General features: G+C 34.7%; 1 protein-coding gene across 9 annotated transcripts in view; it reads right to left on the reverse strand.

Moving 5' to 3' along the window:
• Positions 1-19,752, reverse strand: part of PDS5B (PDS5 cohesin associated factor B) — a 203,986-nt gene that overhangs the window by 122,338 nt on the left and 61,896 nt on the right. For 6 of the 9 annotated variants that reach the window (XM_025875064.2, XM_025875062.2, XM_025875061.2 and 3 more), the window contains 2 exons: positions 4,316-4,456; positions 1,172-1,375 (listed from right to left, as the gene is read on the reverse strand). In XM_025875064.2, coding sequence (XP_025730849.1) covers positions 1,172-1,375; positions 4,316-4,423 — 312 coding nt within the window. In that variant the 5' untranslated portion in view covers positions 4,424-4,456. Of the gene's footprint in view, positions 1-1,171; positions 1,376-4,315; positions 4,457-19,088; positions 19,140-19,752 lie in introns of those variants that run through there. The other 3 variants (XM_073894710.1, XM_073894711.1, XM_025875063.2) reach the window with 3 other exon arrangements.

Consider the following 19,752-nt stretch of genomic DNA (forward strand, 5'->3'; position numbering starts at 1 on the left):
CACTATCCTGAGATTCTTTACCAATTAAAATATTAAACAATCATGCCCAAACCAGTTTGGGCATTCCATGCTAGAATTTTGGCAGACTTGATCAAATGAGCAGGTTCCTCACTCCCAATTATCAGGAATCATTCATATCAGGACTCTTTTTCACCACTGTAAATCCAGTTCCTAACACATAATTAACATCAATACTTGTTAAATGAAATAAACCTGAATTGCCATCATTTTCTCCACACTGGTATTAATAATCTTCCTATAGACTCATTCTCTAACCCACAATTTCCACAATTACCTCTTTTTTTTAAAAAGATTTTATTTGAGAGAAAGTGAGAGAGAGCACAAGCAGGGGAGAGGGGCAGAGAGAGAAGAGAAGGAGAAGCTGACTTCCCACTGAACAAGGAGCTGGACACTGGGCTGGATCCCAGGACCCAGGGATCATGACCTAAGCTGAAGACAGACACTTAGCTGAGTTGAGCCACCCAGGACCCCCCCCCCCACAATTATCTTTTATTACTACCGATTTTTCTAGTTATCTAATCTGTTTTATTCAATATCTTTTTGTACAGCTCTAGTAATTTCACACTTTCCAGCAGCTGAATTAATCGTGCTATTCCCCTTTTTCCATCTTGTAAAGATTTTCCATTCATATGGCTTTACTTACAACTACTTTAACCAAGTACTAGGTGTCTTTTCTACCTTTTCATTAAAATTTCGTTCACTGTATTTTCTTCCAAACAATTCACATCTCACACACACACATTAGGATTCATATAGTATAAATTCAGGCTTATACTACATACTATGTTTTAAATAATGAATATGGTCTTCAGTATAGATGTTCAAAAGGGAAAAGGAAGTATCCCCCCCACCAAGTGTTTTTGAAATAGAACTAATGATAATATAATATAAAAAGTATAGAATACACTGCACTAATCTACTTCTTATCCTAAAGATCAAAAATTGTTTTACAAAAGTAAGTACTAAATGAGGAGTGGGGGAGTTGTTTAAAAAAAAAAAAAAGAAGAAGAAGAAGAAGAAGTTGTTTAACAAAAGATTGCTGCAGTCAATGTCAAAGAATCCCAAGAAATTATCTAAATACTTTAAGTCCCATTTTAGTTAGAAAGATAAATGAAAGTATTTCTTGGAAGTTCTTTAAATCAGTACTTGCCTTTAGTTTATCAGGGGATGTGTAAGGAGCTTCAGGAGCATAAATCCTGAAAATATCAGCAAGGCAGCAGGCTACCAGTAAGCGAACATCTTTGTCAGGATGCTTGAGGAAAAAATCTGAAGCAAGATGTAAAGCTAGGTTTAAATAAAGCTCCTTTTCTTCTTCAGAGTCCTGGTCCATATCCATGAAAGTTTTCACAACCATCTATTCAAAAACAAAATAATGAAATAATGAAATCCTTCATGTAAAAATAGTCATTTGAAATAACAACCATATTAATTGCAAAGATTAACCTTCAAATAAAAAATACTCATTTTTCCCTTGAAAGTATCTGAGAGAACAAGATCCTTCTAAAACTACAAGAAAAATAATTTTTCTTTTAAAAGACTAAAATACTTTTCATGTACCCATCATACCTGCTAACCAGATAAAAAGTTTAAAACTAGCCTTGCATGGAGTTTCTGGTCTCACTTTTTACAAATGGACTACAAGGATTATGTCCTTCTTAAAAAGAGCAACCCCTTTTTATAATATACCTACTCCTTTTATTATACTTCTAAAGAAAAAACCTAGGAAAAGAAGAAAACAATTTATTCTTCCATGTGACCCATAAACCACTCCAGATACATGGATTTATACATTCAGTTAAAAAAGAATAAACAGATTTAAGAAAGGATGATGAAGATGTATTCCTAAACGTTAAAAAGCTACCACAAAGTGACTACCATAGCATCCAACAAAATATTTCTTGTGCCACAGTAAAAGAGAACATGACATGGACAGTTTATTAGTAGGACTCAATGGCACGTATGGAGTAAGCAGACAGAACCTATAGGAAATGGTTCCTTTTGCAAAAACATTTACATAAAAGTAGTAGGACAGAAATAAAAATGGTGAGGAATGGTACTAGTTGAATTTTATAAAAAGTTTTTTCTAATTTCAGTATTAGTTGTCACAATGAACCCTCAGTCATACTATTCTTACCTCAGATGAGACTTTAAATTGCCTAACTTGACAGGAACACACATTTAAATAAAACTCTAATGGAAAGGTGACCATCTGGCATCCACTAGGTGGTGCTGCAAATACTAATCAACAAGTAGGGCTAGCCACCAACTATCAGTATCTATGACTTGGTCCTTGAAAAATACAAGGATTTCTACTCTGCTACAGAGTTAGATTTCTGAGTAATAAGTTCTCCAATGCCTTGCTGGGGAACAGTGTTCCTCACAGGGCAGACCCTCAGTTCTACTATACCAGATGCCAGAACCAACTGTAGACTAATCCTTTCAGTCTGGCACTATAGTTAGTTTATGGGTACAAGGTCCAGGACTACTCTCCTAACTTTTAAATTTTATTATCTTAAGATATATGTTTGATGGCTTAGGCATATCATGAAAAGAGGCAAAGGAGAAAAAAAAAGACCTACATGCAGGAAACCATTTCTTTTTCTAGACTCTATTCACAAAAGAGAGGTTCAGTATATTTTGAATAGAATATTATAGGAAACTCTAGAAATTATATAATAAATAATGACACCTTATATGTTAACAAACTTTTAATTTATAAAACTTACTCCTGTAATTGTACATATCAAAAATTACTGTCAGCCCACATTAAATCCTTTTTATATTTCTCTAAAAAGGTTGCTAAAAATAGTAAGTGTAAATTAGGAAAATAAATGAAAAAAAGTATATTAACTAGATTACTGCTGGGCATAAATGTCTAAAAAATAATGAAAACATATCACAAACACTAAATGTGAACACTGTGGAAATCATTCCACCAAAACTAACAATAAAGTGTACGCAAGGGCTAGATAATGAGAATTCCTCAAAACTGTCTACAACTCAAATGGTGTTATTAAACTCAACTGCTCATGTATAAGTCATCTATTAAAGAAGATGTCTGAGGAAATAACATCTCTAAAAGATAGGAAATGCTAATCAACTTATAAGTATAGCTTCTGCATTTAACAGTTTCGTAGCAAACAGAGATGTTTACCTATCATTGCTAAAATATAAACTAATCTGAGGAAATAAAGTATTCACTTCTCTAAAAATTCAACAAGGTCAAGAGAATTTGATACAGAGTAAATGAAAAGTGTCACATACAAAGGATTTGTAGCTTCACTATTTTTAACAAAATATACACAAGTTCCTAACTAGCACATATCAGTAATTTTAATCTGCTCAAAGATGTCTTTTCCTTTGAATAAAAAAAAATCTGATATCTGACATTCTAATACTATATGCACAAAACTAAGACTTTATATGGAATTTATGAGTATTAGAGTCCTTTTCTTCTAATAAAAATAAACCATGCAGCAACAGCTATAAAACAGTACTTTGCCTTAAGGTTCCAGGGTCTTCAATGACTAATTAATGCAGGTTTTCCAGTCTTGAAATAGAGACAAATAATAATGTATCAAGCAACATAAACGTCTAGGTACATACAATTTTAGAAGGGGGAAAATGTTCAAAAATAAAGAACATCTCAACTAACTGATAAATCAGCTCAGCATTCTGCTTGGCCCCTCTGCTCCTTTAACCATTTTACAATCACAGGGGCCATCACTGCCCTGAAGAAAAGGTAAAATATTGTTCAAACACATATAAAGAGACTCTAGCCATACAGCAACCACCTCATCTATGGAAGGTCACCATTAATCTTGATTCATTGCTGCATATCAGAAGCAGAGAGAAAAGCTGAAAGTAAAGCTCTTTAACCTACTCCAAAATAACTTGCAAGTAAAATACAGACTGAGTGCTCAGTACAAAGACTTAAAACTTTCTTTCTTAGATTAAAATGATTGTTTTTGTAAAATAAATGAGATAAAGGACAAAGGAGAACTTTATACAGACAACAATGAATATAAGAGTACTACAGATTTATTCTTTATACCCAAGTATAGGAGGCCCTAGAAAATCTAAGCTTCACCTTTCCAGTTGTTCTCCCATTAACAGTAGCTAAGGAAACCCTACAGTTTTGTACCTACTTCCCCTCTCCTTGATCCTTTCCCTGCCATTTTTAGCTTTCATGTGCTTTTTTAAGGTGCCCTAACAAAATACAGCCCTATGTGATTTCCACAGGTAACCCCCCACCCTAAACAGATGTCCCAAAACATAACACAATTCTACTCACCTTTAACCGTCTCACCATCTCCTCTTTAGATATTTTGTCTGAGATTTCCTTGACACCAGGAGGATAAGTAATTTTTCCATCATTGGTTCTTGTCTTTGAGTGAGCCATGATGGAAATATTTTTACCCCTAAAATAAGAAAACTGTTAGAAGCAAACAAAAAAACAGGCATAAACAAAATTAATAATAAACATGAAAACTAACTGTCCCAACTAAATAATTTATAACTACTTCCTAATTTATAGTAATTCACTTATCTAATTAATGAAAAACATTTTATTAAGCATTTCCCCAATTTTTTTCAATTGTATTTTCACTTCATTTCTACTAATGGTAAGTTGGGTTATTTGCACTTAACCCTCCAACTACAAAAAAAAATAATAGAAAAAAATCCAAAATAAGCTTATTTTTTAAAGCACCACAAATTACTTGTCCCAAATAAAAGAGAATACAGGAATCCAGAGAGGTAAATGGAGCACTGAGCATTATATCCATTTATACCCTGAGGGCATTTGCCAACCCTGACAAATCTAGAATTCAGTTTTGGTGGTCTTATGAGGCAAGGGGGACAGAGCTAACTCTTAACCTGGCAAGGTAGAACATCAAAAAAGAGACCCTCCTGACATGAGTGCACAATACTACTGTGTCTCCAGAAAGATAACACCCACAAAGATAAGCCAGAAATCAACATGCGCCCATACCCCCATCAACAGCCACAGGGAACAGCAGAGAAAGTTGCCTTGGTACTAAGCAGAGCAACATAATAACAGATTCAGCTAATTAGTTTCTGCCATGGGCCTGCACATTTGCTATGGTTCACATTACCTAAATTATCCAGAGAACCTCAACACATAAATGCAGTGACCCCTGTCTGGTAGTACCACAAAGCACCAAATGTAAGTAAAATTCTATACCTCAAAGAATCCCCACCATGAGGTTTCTAGGACAATGAGCATTATCAAGTCAAAAATAATCAAGCACCTAAGGCCACATGACACTGTATGCAAAAATCTGCAGAAATACCAGGCACCAAGACAAGATACACAAAGACTTCACATATTACAATTCTCAAACAGATTACAAAACTACTATTTTATTGTTTTAAAGAAATAAAAGTCTAAAATAACTCAAGAAATAATTATAGAGAGCAAACTAGAAAAGTCAAACTTCTAAAACAAAAATGCAAAAACTGAAATTAAAAACTCAATGGACAAGTTTATTAGCAGATTAGAAAAAGCTATTAGAATTAGTGAAGTGGAAGAAAAATCAAAAGAATATAAAGAAAGGACAGAGAAGTTTAACTTATGATTCATGGGAGTACCAAAAGACAAATGAAGGCACAGGCCCCTATCTGAGTAGAACAGCATAAAATTCAAGAAGCCAAACAGAATTAAACTCAATAAAAGAATTGTAGAAAACAAACAAAGCATTAAAGCAATCATATTACTTTGAAAGGAACAGTATTTATAAACTAGTAAGTCAGCACAATATAAGCCAGAAGACAGCAAAATGTCATCCTCAATGTGGGAAAAGAATATAATTGCAAAGCTAAAGTTTACAACCAAGGAATATAATTTTCAAGAACAGGATGAAAATACAGATAAATTAGCCAAACAAAAGTTGGAAGCTATAAGTAAATATATATAGCACTTCCAACATTGCTTAGCACATACTATGCACTTTACACTATACATATATGCTATACATGATCACGTTAAAAAACGCTGATTTTAAAATTTCACTATAAAGAGCTTACAAAAAAACATAAAGAAAATATATGGATATGAAATGCTGAAAGTAAAAGGTTGAGAAAATAATACCATGCAGACACTAAACAATCCAATTACAAAATGGGCAAAAGACATGAACAGACATTTGAAGAGGAAATTCAAATGGCAGATAAGCATATGAAAAAACGTTCAACACCAATAATTAGGAAAATGCAATGCAAATTAAAACCACAATGAGATCTCATATACTATTAGAATAGCTAAAATAGAAAATAGCAATAACATCAAATATAGGCAAGGATGTGAAGAAACTGAATCTAGACACTGCTGGTGGAAACGTAGACTAGTACAACCATAGTTGAAAATAATCTGGCAGTTCCTCATAAAACTGAATATGTACTTACCATACAAATCAGCAACTGCACTCTTGGGAATTCTTCCCAAGAAATGAAAGCCTGTGTTCATGCAAATTTGTACAAGAATATTTGTAAGAGCTTTATTCATATACCCCACAACCAGAAGCAATCCAAAGCCCTTCAATGAATGAATGGTTAAACAAACTCTGATAGATCCGCACAATGAAATACTACTCAGCAACAAAAAGAACTGACTTACTGATACATGCAATAACTTACTGTCATTATGCTTATTGAAAGAGCCAATCTCAAAAGGTTACATGCTATATGGTTTCATTAATTTAACATTCTCAAAATGACAAAACTATAAACATGGAGAACAGATTAGTGGTTGCTAGGGTACACAGATGAGACTAAGAGGTAGCATTATGGAATTCCTTTATAATTCTGTATCTTGACTGTGATAGTAATGACATGAATCTATAAACAAGATCAAAATATACAGAACTACACAGAGACAAAGAGAGAGAGAAAAAAATATTGTGCAAAAACTTGAGAAAACGGAATAAAATCAGTAATCTAATTAACATTATACCAATGTCAATCTCCTTACTTGATAGTGTACTTCAGTTACAAAATATGTCACCACTGGCAGAAGATGAGTGAAGGGTTACCGAATTCTATGTACTATTTTTGCAACTTTACACCTATAATTCTTTCAAAATAAAAAGGTTTAAAAGCAAACCAATCAACTGTATTCCTATGAATAGCAAATAGGAAGTTTAAAAATACAATTTACATAGAAGAGCATAAACTACAAGTTAATCTAACAAAAGATGTACTTTTACAGAGAAAATCATAAAGCTTTACTGATAGAAATCAAAGAAAACCTAAATAAATAAAGAGATATCATAGACTGGATTGGAAGTTTCAAATACTATAAAGATAGCAAATCTTTCCAGTGATTATGTAGTCAGTACAATCCCAATCAAGCCTAGGTTTTGATTTTGAAACATGGCAAATTTTTTAAAAATTTATATGTAAATGCAAGAGGCCAAAGTAGCAAGATACTTGAAGAAAAACACTGTAGATGGATTCGTTCTCAAATACTAAAACCCATTATAAAGCTAAAGTAATTTAGATGATGTAGTACTGGTGCAGAAAAAAAAAAGGATTAATGGGAAATATTAGCCTAGAAACAGACCCTTCATATTATATACATGAAATTTAATATATGAAAACAGCAGCGAGGCATATCAGTAAGAAAAGATCAGAGAAAACAAAAAAGTTCCAAATATTGCCTAATATTTTGATAATATTCAGTCTTCCAATCCATGAACACTGGATATCTTTCCATTTATTTGTCTTATTTCTTTCACCAACATATTGCAGTTTTCAGTATACAAGTCTTTTACTTCCTTGGTAAAGTTTATTGTGAAGTAACTTTCTTCTTTTTGATACTATTGTGAAGAAATTCTTTTGTTAATCTCCTTTTCAGATAGTTCACTGGTAGTACATAAAAAGTTGATTTTGTATCCTGCAACTTAACAGAATTTATTCTACAAATTTTTTTGAATGGTCTTTAAGGGTTTTCTACATATAAGATCATGTCATCTGTGAACAGGGAATTTTACTTCTTCCTTTCCAATTTGGATTCCTTTTATTTCTTGCCTTTACTTTATTGCCTAAATGCTCTGGGTAGGACTTCAGTACCACGTTGAATAGAAGTGGCAAGAGTGGGCATCCTTGTCTTGTTCTTGATCTTAGAAGGAAACTTCCTATTTTCACCACTGAGAAATGCAAATCAAGAACAAGATATCACTTGACTCCTGTAAGGAAGGCCATTATCAAAAAAACAAAAGCTAACAAGTGTTGACAAAGATGTGAAGAACAAAGAATTCTTGTACACTCTTGGTGCGATTCTAAAATGATGCAGCCACTATGGAAAGCAGTATGAAGGTTCCTCAAAAAAATTAAATATAGAACTACCATATGATCCAACAATCCTGACCCTGGGTATATACCCAAAAAAATTGGAAATCAATAACTCTAAGAGGTATCTGCACACCCTTTTTCACTGCAGTATTACTCAAAATAGCCAAAATATGGAAAGAACCCAAATGCTCATCAACAGATAAATAGATAAAGAAAAAAAGGTTTATACATACAACAGAACATTATTCAGGCTTTAAAAGGAAGAAAATCCTACTATTTGCACCAATATGGATGGACCTGGAAGATGTTATGCTGAGTGATTTAAGTCAGTCACAGAAGGGCAAATACTGCATGATTCCATTTATAGGAGGTATCTAAAATAGTCAAACTTGGGGCACCTGGGTGGCTCAGTCGTTAAGTGTCTGCCTTTGGCTTGGGTCATGATCCCAGGGTCACAGGATTGAACTCCGCATCGGGCTCCTTGTTCAGTGGGAAGCCTGCTTCTCCCTCTCCCACTCCCCCTGCTTGTGTTCCCTCTCTGGCTGTCTCTGTCAAATAAATAAACAAAATCTTAAAAAAAAAAAAAAAAAAAAGTCAAACTTACAGATACAGAAAATAAAAATAGTGGTTGCCAGGAGATGAGAGGAAAAAATGGGGATTTGTTATTCCATGTGTGTAGTTAACAGTTAGACAATATGATTAAATTGTAGAATGTTCTATACAACATAGCACCTACACTTAATACAGTGTTGTACACTTACGAATTTGTTAAGAGGGTAGATTTCATGTTAAGTGTGTTCTTACAAAAAAAAAAGCAAAGAGACACAAGGAAACATTTAGAAGTAATAACTGTGTTTATCTCAAGTGACAGCTGTGTGGTAATGGTATCACAGGTGTTGTATATAATAAGCATGCATTTTTTTCTCTGTATCAGTTACAATTCAATAAATCAATTTTTTAAAGATTTTATTTATTTATTTGACACAGAGAGAGAGAGAGCATGAGTTGGGGGGAGGGGGCAAAGAGAGAGGGAGAAGCAGGGATATGGGGCTCGATCCCTGAGCCAAAGGCAGAAGCTTAACAGACTGAGCCACCCAGGCACCCCAATAAATCCATTTTAAAGAAAGAAAAGATTGGGGCGCCCGGGTGGCTCAGTGGGTTAAGCATCCACCTTCGGCTCAGGTCGTGATCTTGGGGTCCTGGGATGGGCCCTCCTGCATTGGGCTCCCTGCTCAGAGGGGAGTCTGCTTCTCCCTCTTCCTCTCCTTCTGTGATCTCTCTTGCTTTCTCTCAAATAAATAAATAAAATCTTATAAAAAAAATTAGAGGATTTTCAAGTACCCTCTGGGAAATAAAATGCTTTGCCCCATCTGCTGGGAAAAAAGAAGAGGAGTGGGAGGAGGGGGGGAGAGGAGGAGGAAAAAATGATGATGATGATGATGGCAGCGGCCAGTGGGCAGTTAGATTTCCAAAGAGATGTCTGAGCTAGGGACAGATTTGGGAATCCTCAATGACAGTTAAAACCAGAGGCACAGATGAGAGCATTCAGGAAGTCTTGTAAAGTGAGAAAAGATAAGAGAAGACACGTCTTTAAGAAACAGACAAAAAAGAGCTTGCAAAGCAATCTGAAAATGATCAAAGAGGTAGGGAGAAGATGCAGAGAAGCCGTATCAGAAAGTAGGGGGGTACACCAAGTTTCAATTCAAGACAGAGAGTGGCCAACACTACTGGACTCTGCAGAGAGCTCAAGATGAAAAAACTAAAAAGAATCCATTGTAAGATTTTTTTTTTAAGATTTATTTATTTGACGGCAAGAGAGGGAACACAAGCAGGGGGAGTGGGAGAGGGAAAAGCAGGCTTCCCACTGAGCAGGGCGCCCGATGCAGGGCTGGATCCCAGGACCCTGGGATCATGACCTGAGCCGAAGGCAGACGCTTAATGACTGAGCCACCCAGGCACCCGAATCCACTGAAGGATTAACTGTAATGAGGGTGATGACTGCACATCTCAGTAAATTTGCCTAAAAATCACTGAATTGTACACTTGAAATAGGTAAAATTTATTAATTTTATGCTATGTAAATTATAGCTCAATAAAGTTAAGTTTTTTAAATTTTTTCAAGTTCTGAGACATTCTAATAGCCCCCCCCCAAATAACATCATACCTATACCTCACACCTTACACAAAATGAATTCCAGGTAGATTCGTGACCTAGATATAAAAGCAAAATATAAAAACTTTTAGAATATAATGCAGAAGAACAATTACATGACCTCAGGTTAGGAAAAGCAAGAACCAAAGTCATAGCTGTGTTCCTTCAACCAAAGAAGATATTTAACAAAGGCCCAGAACAAATCATTTCAGGGGAAGTTAAATAAATGTGACAGGATTCCCAGTTTTCCACAGCACGTGGAACGTAACAAAGTCTGTGCCTTTCCTTGACAGAAGTAAAAGCTGATGCTGACCATTCCTAACAAGAGATACACAACTGTAACCACAAACTGCAACTAAATTAATGTAGACATGGTGCCTTTGCAGAATAAACTCATCCACATAGTCAAAAAATTTGTCATAGTCAAAAATTTGTCAAGTGCTTGTTACTTGCATAACTCTTTAGCAGTGACTATAGGGCAAAATGAGTAAGGCGGATCTCAAAAATCTATTCAACAAAGTCCCCCTAAATAATTAAATCACAATAAATTCTAAAATTATCCTAACAGAAATAACAAGCTTAGAAAATAAAAAATTGAAAGAAAGCCCACTTCTGTAAGTGAATGGGAGTGAACTTGGTAATAATATATAGAACAAAAAAAAGGACCGAGAAAACAGTTCAGAATGTGTTACTAACCTAGAGAAGAAAGTTCAGAATTTGTTACTTAGGATCTAGAAGTGTGACTGAAGGAAAAAGTGGAAGGAAGTAAAAGGAGCTAAGGAAGAAAAGATAAGAGCCAACCAACAAAGGGGCAGGTCTACTCAGTACGCACTTCAGTTTTATAAACAGGAGAAGCAGATTTGAAATATCTCCATGAATATATATAAGCTGTTTCTTCAGCATAAGACATATTTACTGGCCCTTGTCTACCAAGCAAACTCTATGTACCTCAAATTCTCACTCAAGTCTGTAAGTCTATGTTTAAACTTTCCCTGACTTCTCCAAGCAGAGCAAGGCTCCTCCCCCTACAGCTAAAAACTTTGAACACATCATAATCAGCACTTACCACATCATATTTAGTGAACATATTTTATGTCTGTTTCTCTTACTAGGGCTGTAAGCTCTGTAAGCCAAGGATAGCATATCAATTTTATGCTAGCATCTATTACAGAGCCTAGCACAGAGCAGGTACTCTGGAAATCCTTGCTGAATAAATGACCAGAACTCTTCTAAGAAATGGTGGCTACAACAGGCAATACAAACCAGAGAGAGGCAAAATCAAATCAAATACAGTAAAACCAATTAGGAAACTGCTACAAAATTCCAGGTCAGAAGGGGGAGCTGACTGCAGGCAATCATGGGAAAATAAGAAAACGGATTCAAAGACTTATGAATGATTTTAAGAAAGAAGTAGAAAAAAAAAATAAGAGAAGTAGAAGATGATTACAAGATTCAAACCTTTGTTCCTTGAAAGTCAATCACTTAAATATTTACTGGGAATTTACTTAGTGCAATATACTATGCTAGACACTAGAAATGCAATAATAAGCAAAATACATAAAATCTCTGCCCTCATAATAATGGAGATAGAGAAAAACGATCAAGAGATTAAGTCTTGGGAAAAAAATTTGGTCTAGAAGGCAACTAAAAATGTAGATCTGAAGTTTTAGAGAAAAACCAAGGCCAGAAAATATTTTAGGACCATGTACAGCTCACGTTTTATGAATTTACAAGATCAGTTAAGAAAATGTGTAGGATTAGCTAAGACACCAAGACTGAACCTTGAGTAAACATCTATACTGATATGGGGAGGGGACAGGAAGAAAAAGAGAAGAGAGTCAGAAAAGGTAAAAAAGCAAAAAAAAATTTTTTTAAGCCTCGAAAAAAATGTTTGAAGATGAAGAGGTGGTGGCATACAGTGCTCAATATTTCAGAAATACATACTACTGAAACATACAAAACGACCTCAGCAAATACTCCCTTGGACCTGGCAAGGTGATCTTTAAGAAAGAAGTTTTCAGAGAATAATAGGAATAAGCAGCAAACTGGTGTAAGAAAGAGAAAAAGGTGCAAAGAAGAGGGAAAGGTGTAAAGAAAGAGAAAAAAGGTGCAAAGAAGAGGGAAAGGGAGCAATGCTGAGGAAGAAGGGAAGGATATAGGAAATACGTAGGATCTTCAATTGTATCAGAAATAAAAATAAGAGATGGTGATATATAGCTGCTCCTCTTAGGTTTAAGACTGTCAAAGAAATTATCTGACAATTTATTTCATCTCCGTGGAATTACAATTACTCATATTTAAGGTAGGGTAGATACACTGAAAATGAGAAAATAACAACTGTACTTAAAAAATATATAAAACTGACCAGTGTCAGAATACATTTTATGTACTATATAACACTATAAAACAAAGGACAAATTCCTTTCTCCATTTAACATGTACACAAATTTCACCAATTTATAGCAAAACCATGATAATCCAGAATTTCCCTGTTTTCAGGGTAATGTGAAATGCATACCTTCAGAAAACAGTTAATTTCATTGCATGCAATGTGTTGTTATATTTACATTTTTATGTCCAGTATGAACGATAAATAAAACACAAGAAAATATTCTAATACTAAACAGCTTGTACAATCTTTGAATAAGTTCAAATAAAATGATTATTAATTAAAGGAAACATATCAGTATCTTTAAAAATCATACTGACAGTTCTAGGAACAAAAATCAATGGTATCATCATTCTTCATTCTGATATTATCAGATGTAAATAAGTGTTAAGATGAAATAAGACTGAAGCAAAAATATTTAAAGATCCTTTCAGTGAATGGGAAAGAAGAGCAAGGTTAAGAGTAATAGGAATCACTTTTTAATTGATGTGAGAAGAGATAAAGACAGGCATCTGCCATTTTCATGATGAATTTGCTTAAAAACCCAATCTGTGACAAGTTCAGGGTCACAAATCAAATCAAACCACTACTAGAATCCCTACTTTGCCATGTTTATTAAAAACCCTTTTTCTTCCTGGGACTTTACTCAGGTAAAGGTGGAATTAGAAGGAAAAAAGGTTTGTGAAGAGTCTGGAAACTGCAAAGGGCAGTCTTCCCACAACCGGTACCTCTTATAACCAGCAGATGGTGCCCTCCATAAAGACAACCCTTCCAGTACACAGTCATTACAAAGAAGAAGTTAGGCTTATTCTTAGGCCAGGGACAATTAAAAAGCTATTGTGTTTTCTAAGAGAATAAAAGATAAATAAATTATGTTAATTTTCCCTAAGTATATAACCTTAAGGCCACATTTACCTATTTTCCAACTATTCGAACAAAAAGCTTTTTTCCATATACAATGTTACCACTAAGGCACCATGTAACTTGAAATAATCTTTTTTAAATTCAAATTAAGTGTATTTAGTAGTTATCCCTATGAGTTCTGATAAAGCAAAGTAATTTTAAATGGTTCAGGAAGTCCTTTCAGAAAACAAACTCATTTTGTTCATATTTTTGGCAATGTTTATTTATAAAATGTTTAATGTATTTCTTGCCTACATTCTTTTTAAGGATCATCAATCTTACAGAAGGGAGTAAGGTTAAACTTAACTGGTTCAAACAGAGAAAGAGACCCAGGACCTAAAACATCTCAACTAGTACCAGTTTCTAACTAACAGTACAAAAAGTATTGTTAAATCTTTTTAAAATAGTATTTTTTATATTAATAATGATGGTATCTCTCATTTATTGAATGACTGGTATTTCTCTAGTCAGTCATCAGCTCAATGTCCTATTCAGTGGGGGAATAAAATTATGTATTCTTCTATGCACATCAAACCTCACGCTGTACACATTCTTGCACAACCCCCTATTCTTAAACTTGCCTTCATTTCACTGAGAAAATAGAAGCTCTAACAAACAGGAACTTCCCTCAGTCTCCCATCACTAATCTACTGGCCCACCTACTGTATTTATACCCATTCTCTCATTCCTTCCTCTTATTAGAAAGTATGTTAGCCTTCTATCAAAAACTAATCCTCTCATAGGTACACAAAATCCCACAAAGACTGACCTCACTAGCTGTCTCCTCTCTCCTCTGCATAAGTACCCTGTGTCTACTAGATCCCTTCTCTTAGCACCCAATAGACTCTGTTCTTGAGTGGAAGGAATACTAGAGCACACCTGCTTAGACTAAAAATACCCCTCCAGCTACTACTATCTTCTCTCTCAAATTACCTTCACAGTCAAGCTTCTCAAAAAGTGTATTTCCTACCTTCACGTCTTCAGTTCCCATCTACTCTTTATACTAACAATCTTGTTTCCAACACCCACCATCACCAGCAGTAATGCTTTTGCCATAATCATTGTAGCGGACTTCAAAAACAGCAGCAGATTTTTCCCTTCTCTGCATCTACACCCTTGTTGCTCCTCCAATCAAGAAAAGTGTTTTTCCAGCCCTTGAATCTGAAATGATCTTATGACTTGATCCAATGGGACATTTGGCAAGCTTAGTGTTTCTGCCTTTGAGGTTACTGACTTGCTGCTCTTGGAACTCTACTGAAGTGCACAAGCCCAGAAGTTATTCCACTAGAAAATGAGAGGTCCCAGTTATTCTAGCCATGATCATCATGAACAAGCCAGCCCCAGCCAAACTAGCAGGTGATCACAGATGTATACCTGCGGATGCATGAGGAAGCCCAGGTGAGAGATCACTAAAGCTGACCCAGATGAGTAGAACTGTCCAGCTGCTGCCCAGCTAAGCCACACTCTGCCAACCTGCAGAATCAGGAGCCAAATAAATGGTGGTTGTTTTAAGCTGCTAAGTTTCAGGGTGATTCACTATGCAATAAAAGCTAACTAAAAGTCATCATTGACTTCCATGTTGTCGAATCAAATGAACACTTTTCTAATCCTTAATCACTCAGCAGTATGAAACACAGTTGATCGAACCCTCCTTCTTGAAACATTCTTTTCCTTTGGTTTTTACTCCATTTTATCTCTTCCTGATTTTCCTCCTACCTTACTGGTCACTCTTCTCTTTGTTGTTTCCTTTTCTATCCAGGCTCTAAATATTAGTAATTCATCAGAACTCAATTCCTCCTACCCTTTATTCACTTTTTTTAAGTAGGCTCCATGCCTAGCATGGAGCCCAAAGCGGGACTTGAACTCACACCCTGAGATCAAGACCTGAGCTGAAATCAAGAGTCGAATGCTTAACCTACTGAGTCACCCAGGCACCCCTATTCACTTTTTAACCTATATTTTTCCTCCAGAATTTTGCCCTAGGCTTTTTAAAACCTACTCCAAAGACTTTAAAATAATACATACCCTACACCAACAAATCTCTTATGAACCCTAGTCCACATATACAACTAGTTAACATTTCCACTTGGTTTATTCACAAAGGCATATTGAACTTAAAATTCCCAAAACTAAACAACAAACTATCTCCCAACTTCTTCCCTCTCCAAAATAACCTTCCTTCTTCTATCTTCTCTCTGTATATGGTGACTTAGAGTACCCAACTCGTTCCTCCCAGAAAATTGGGGGAGTGACCCTTTCAACATTTAAAAGCAACCAAGTCCCGTAAATGCTACCTGCTAAATACAAATTTTTATTTGGCCATCATTTCACCACAACTAATCTAAGCCACCTCCAATTCATTCTTCAAACAGCAGCTAGGACGATCTATGGTAACACTAATGATCTAATGTACTAAGGTACATTAATCTCTTCATATCACTGCCTTAACTCAAAATACTTAAAATAGGTTCCCAATGCCCTTAGAATAAGTTCTAAATATACTAATCTGACCACTTTAATCACTATACTCCTGTCACACCTCTATTTCTTAAAAGCACCAAACCAAGATCCTTCTGTCTCAGTGTGTACTATTCTTTCCGCTTCAAAAACTCTTTCCTCCTGTCATCCCTTCTCTGGTTTTTCAAGTCTCACATGTCAATCCTCGGGTATGCTTTCCTGAGTCTGCCCAAACTAAATTAAATCTCTATTACATGCTCTCAACATCACCCCTGTACTTTACCTTCAAAGGATTTATAATAATTATAGGTGTTTATCCTCTAATGTCTATGTCCCCTTCTGAACTTGTATGAACTATACAGGAACAAGAATCCAATTTTGTTCACTACTGTATACCTAAATGCATAATGCAGTGATGGGCAAAAAAGCAAGAGCTCAACAAATATTCTTAATTATGAGATGAACTACATGATTATGCCCATTTTATAAATGAGGAAACTGAGGATCAAAGAGATTAACTATGCTGAAGTTATCCAGCAACTATACTGGAACTAATCCATACCTGATTCCCAAACCTTAACCTAATGGTTCCCAATTTTTGGAACACAACTGAATCTCCTAACACTCAGGCCCAAACACCTGCACTTAAAAAAGTGTTCCATGAAGATTTTTATATGCAAAGTTAAGTAACAATGCATCTTAACAGCCGAAAAGTTAACCCAAATATCTATTAATTGATGAATGGATAAACAAAATGTGGTATATCCATACAATGGAAAACTAATTAGGAATAAAAAGGAATAAAGCACTGATATATAACACTGATGAACCTCAAAAACATTCTCTGAATAAGAAAAGCCAGACACAAAAAACTACATATTGCACAGATTACATTTACATGAAACATCCATAAAAAAGCAAACAGATGAGTTGTCATCTGGGATTGGGGTTGAGAAAGTTATCACCATAAATGGACACCAGTAATCTTTGGAGAACAATGGTTATATACTCTAAACTTACTAAAAATCATGGACTTATACACATAAAATGAGTGTTATAAAGAAAACACAAAAGAGAACAATTCATTCTGTCAGATGGTAGAGAAGGTTGTCAGCAGCATATCACAGAGTTGGAATTTAAGCTGTGGAAGACAATAGAATGGCTAGGTGTGGATTCTAGGATTCAAGGTAACTGTGAAGCAGAGGAAACACTGAGCAATGAAAAAAAAGCACGAAAATATGCTAGGTCTGAAAAAACAAACAAGTACAGGTATCTGTTGTTATATGTGCCTTTCTAGAAAAATCTCACATTTTGAAAATCACACTTTTCAAAATAATGGTTAAAACAGAACATTAGCAAAACAACAGCAATCCAAATAACATACAGGCATAGTCTCCACTGGCATTTGTTCCCAGCATCATAATCAAACTTTTCAGCCTTAAATATAACAGTTCAGGTTTTCTCAAGATGTAAGCCCTTGAAGGTAGTACTGTATTACCAAGAGAAAAAAATTCAGCAAAATTAAAAACAGCCTTCAATTTTTTGTTAAACGGGGGGAAACAGTCTCACAGATATTTCATCTGCACTTGAAGCTGTACTAAATAGATGAACACAGATTTAAGGATTCTTGACACTATTAAATCTTCTGCTTGTAAAAAAGGCAATTTTGCATCAGGATTTTCAGGCTTTTTTTTTTTTTGCATCTATAGATCTAGATGATCACTTTAAAATATGTTATAGAACATATTTTTCTTCATGACACAATAAATCTAAACAATCTTTTTAGTCAAACATCTACATCCACTATAACTTCAAACATAATATATGGTCCCACATTTTAAAGTTTTTTAAACTTCTACTGAGATATAATTGACACATAACATTAATATTAGTTTTAGAGGTACAATATAATGATTCAGTATATGTATATGGTGTGAAATGATCACTAAAATAAGTCTAGTTAACAAGTTACAAATTTTCTTTTCTTGTGAAGAGAACTTTAAAATTTTTAAGTTTACAATACTGTAACTACAAAACCTTTAAGATAAAGTTGTTAATTAAATGTTGGTCATTATAAATACTATATTACTTTTAATTAGGTAGAATTAATAAGTGCACTTCATTTTACATACAGTATGCTCTGGTCCTTAGGTATCAATACAGATGGTACATTTATGTCCATTTTATTGCAGTCTTAAAGAGATACAATGTAGTATTATGCAAGATGTACTGGATTTTTAAAGTGTAGGTCTCAAAAAAATAGAAGTACAGGTCTCTCTGAGTTGGCACTATTTAAGTTACTTACACCATACGCCTTATAACTGAACATAGCAGCCCTCTGTAAACAATTTTCTTCTCAGTTCCCTGGGTGAGGGACGTTAAGGTTAGGGGAAGTAACAGGGATCCCAATGAGATAAATGACCATACCTGGTATGGTCTGAGAAATGGTCAGGATATTTTCCATTCATGGGCAGAGCTTTCTTACTGTCTTAACCTTTTTTCTCCCACTAAAGCATACTTCTCTCCTGTTCTCTATTATGTTAACTGTACTTACCACAACAAAATTTTTTAAAAATTTAAGTTATGTGCCTTGTAGATGGAAATATAATTACTAAACTGGGAGGAGAATGATTGGATGATATATCTGTATATGAAGTCCACCAAAAAGTTTAATTTGATAAAGTTCTCACAATTTCCCTATAATGGGAAACATACCAAAACAAACATAGTACATAAATATTTGAAGATATTCCTTAATATATAAATTTTGAAAGTGTGCACAAGTACTTTAATCTCATTAATATTACTTGTTTCAGTTATTCACAATTGCATTATGTCCAACAATTTCTTTACCTATTAGGTGTATTTTGCAGCTGCATCACCCTGACTAGGAAACTGCTGCTCCTGCCATGAGAGAATTAGAAAGAATTTTTATGTTTATAACAGATAATTGCCAGTATCTACCTTATATTCTTCCTGGCCAAAATCAACCCAATTTTGTTCTTTGGTACTGCTGCCCAAACATAAATGCCTGTTTTTGTTTTCTTAAACAGATTTACTGAGGTATAATTCACATACCAGACAGTTCACTCTTAAAGTACACAATTCAACAGCTTTTGGTATACATTATTAATTTTTTATTGTGGTAAGATATATATAAAATGAAATTTGCCATTTTTGCCATTTTTAATGTACAATTCAGTGGCACTGTTTATATTCACAAAGTTATACAACCATCACCACTATCTATTTCTGAAACTTTTCATCACCCCAAACAGAAACTGTATAACTATTAAGAAAGAAGCCCCCCTACCCTCCTCTCCCCAGCCCCTGGTAATCGCTAATCTACTTTGTCTTCATTAACTTGCCTAAGTATCTCATATAAATGTAATCATACAGTATTTGTCCTTTTATGTCTGGCTTATTTCACTCAGAATACTTTCAAGATTCATCCATGTTGTATCAAGTATCAAAACATCATTCTTTTTTATGATGGATAACATTCCATTGTACATAT

This window comes from Callorhinus ursinus, unplaced genomic scaffold, assembly GCF_003265705.2.
Source record: "Callorhinus ursinus isolate GAN/ISIS: 27379988/994484 unplaced genomic scaffold, GSC_fseal_2.0 scaffold7, whole genome shotgun sequence".
Classification (NCBI taxonomy): domain Eukaryota; kingdom Metazoa; phylum Chordata; class Mammalia; order Carnivora; family Otariidae; genus Callorhinus; species Callorhinus ursinus.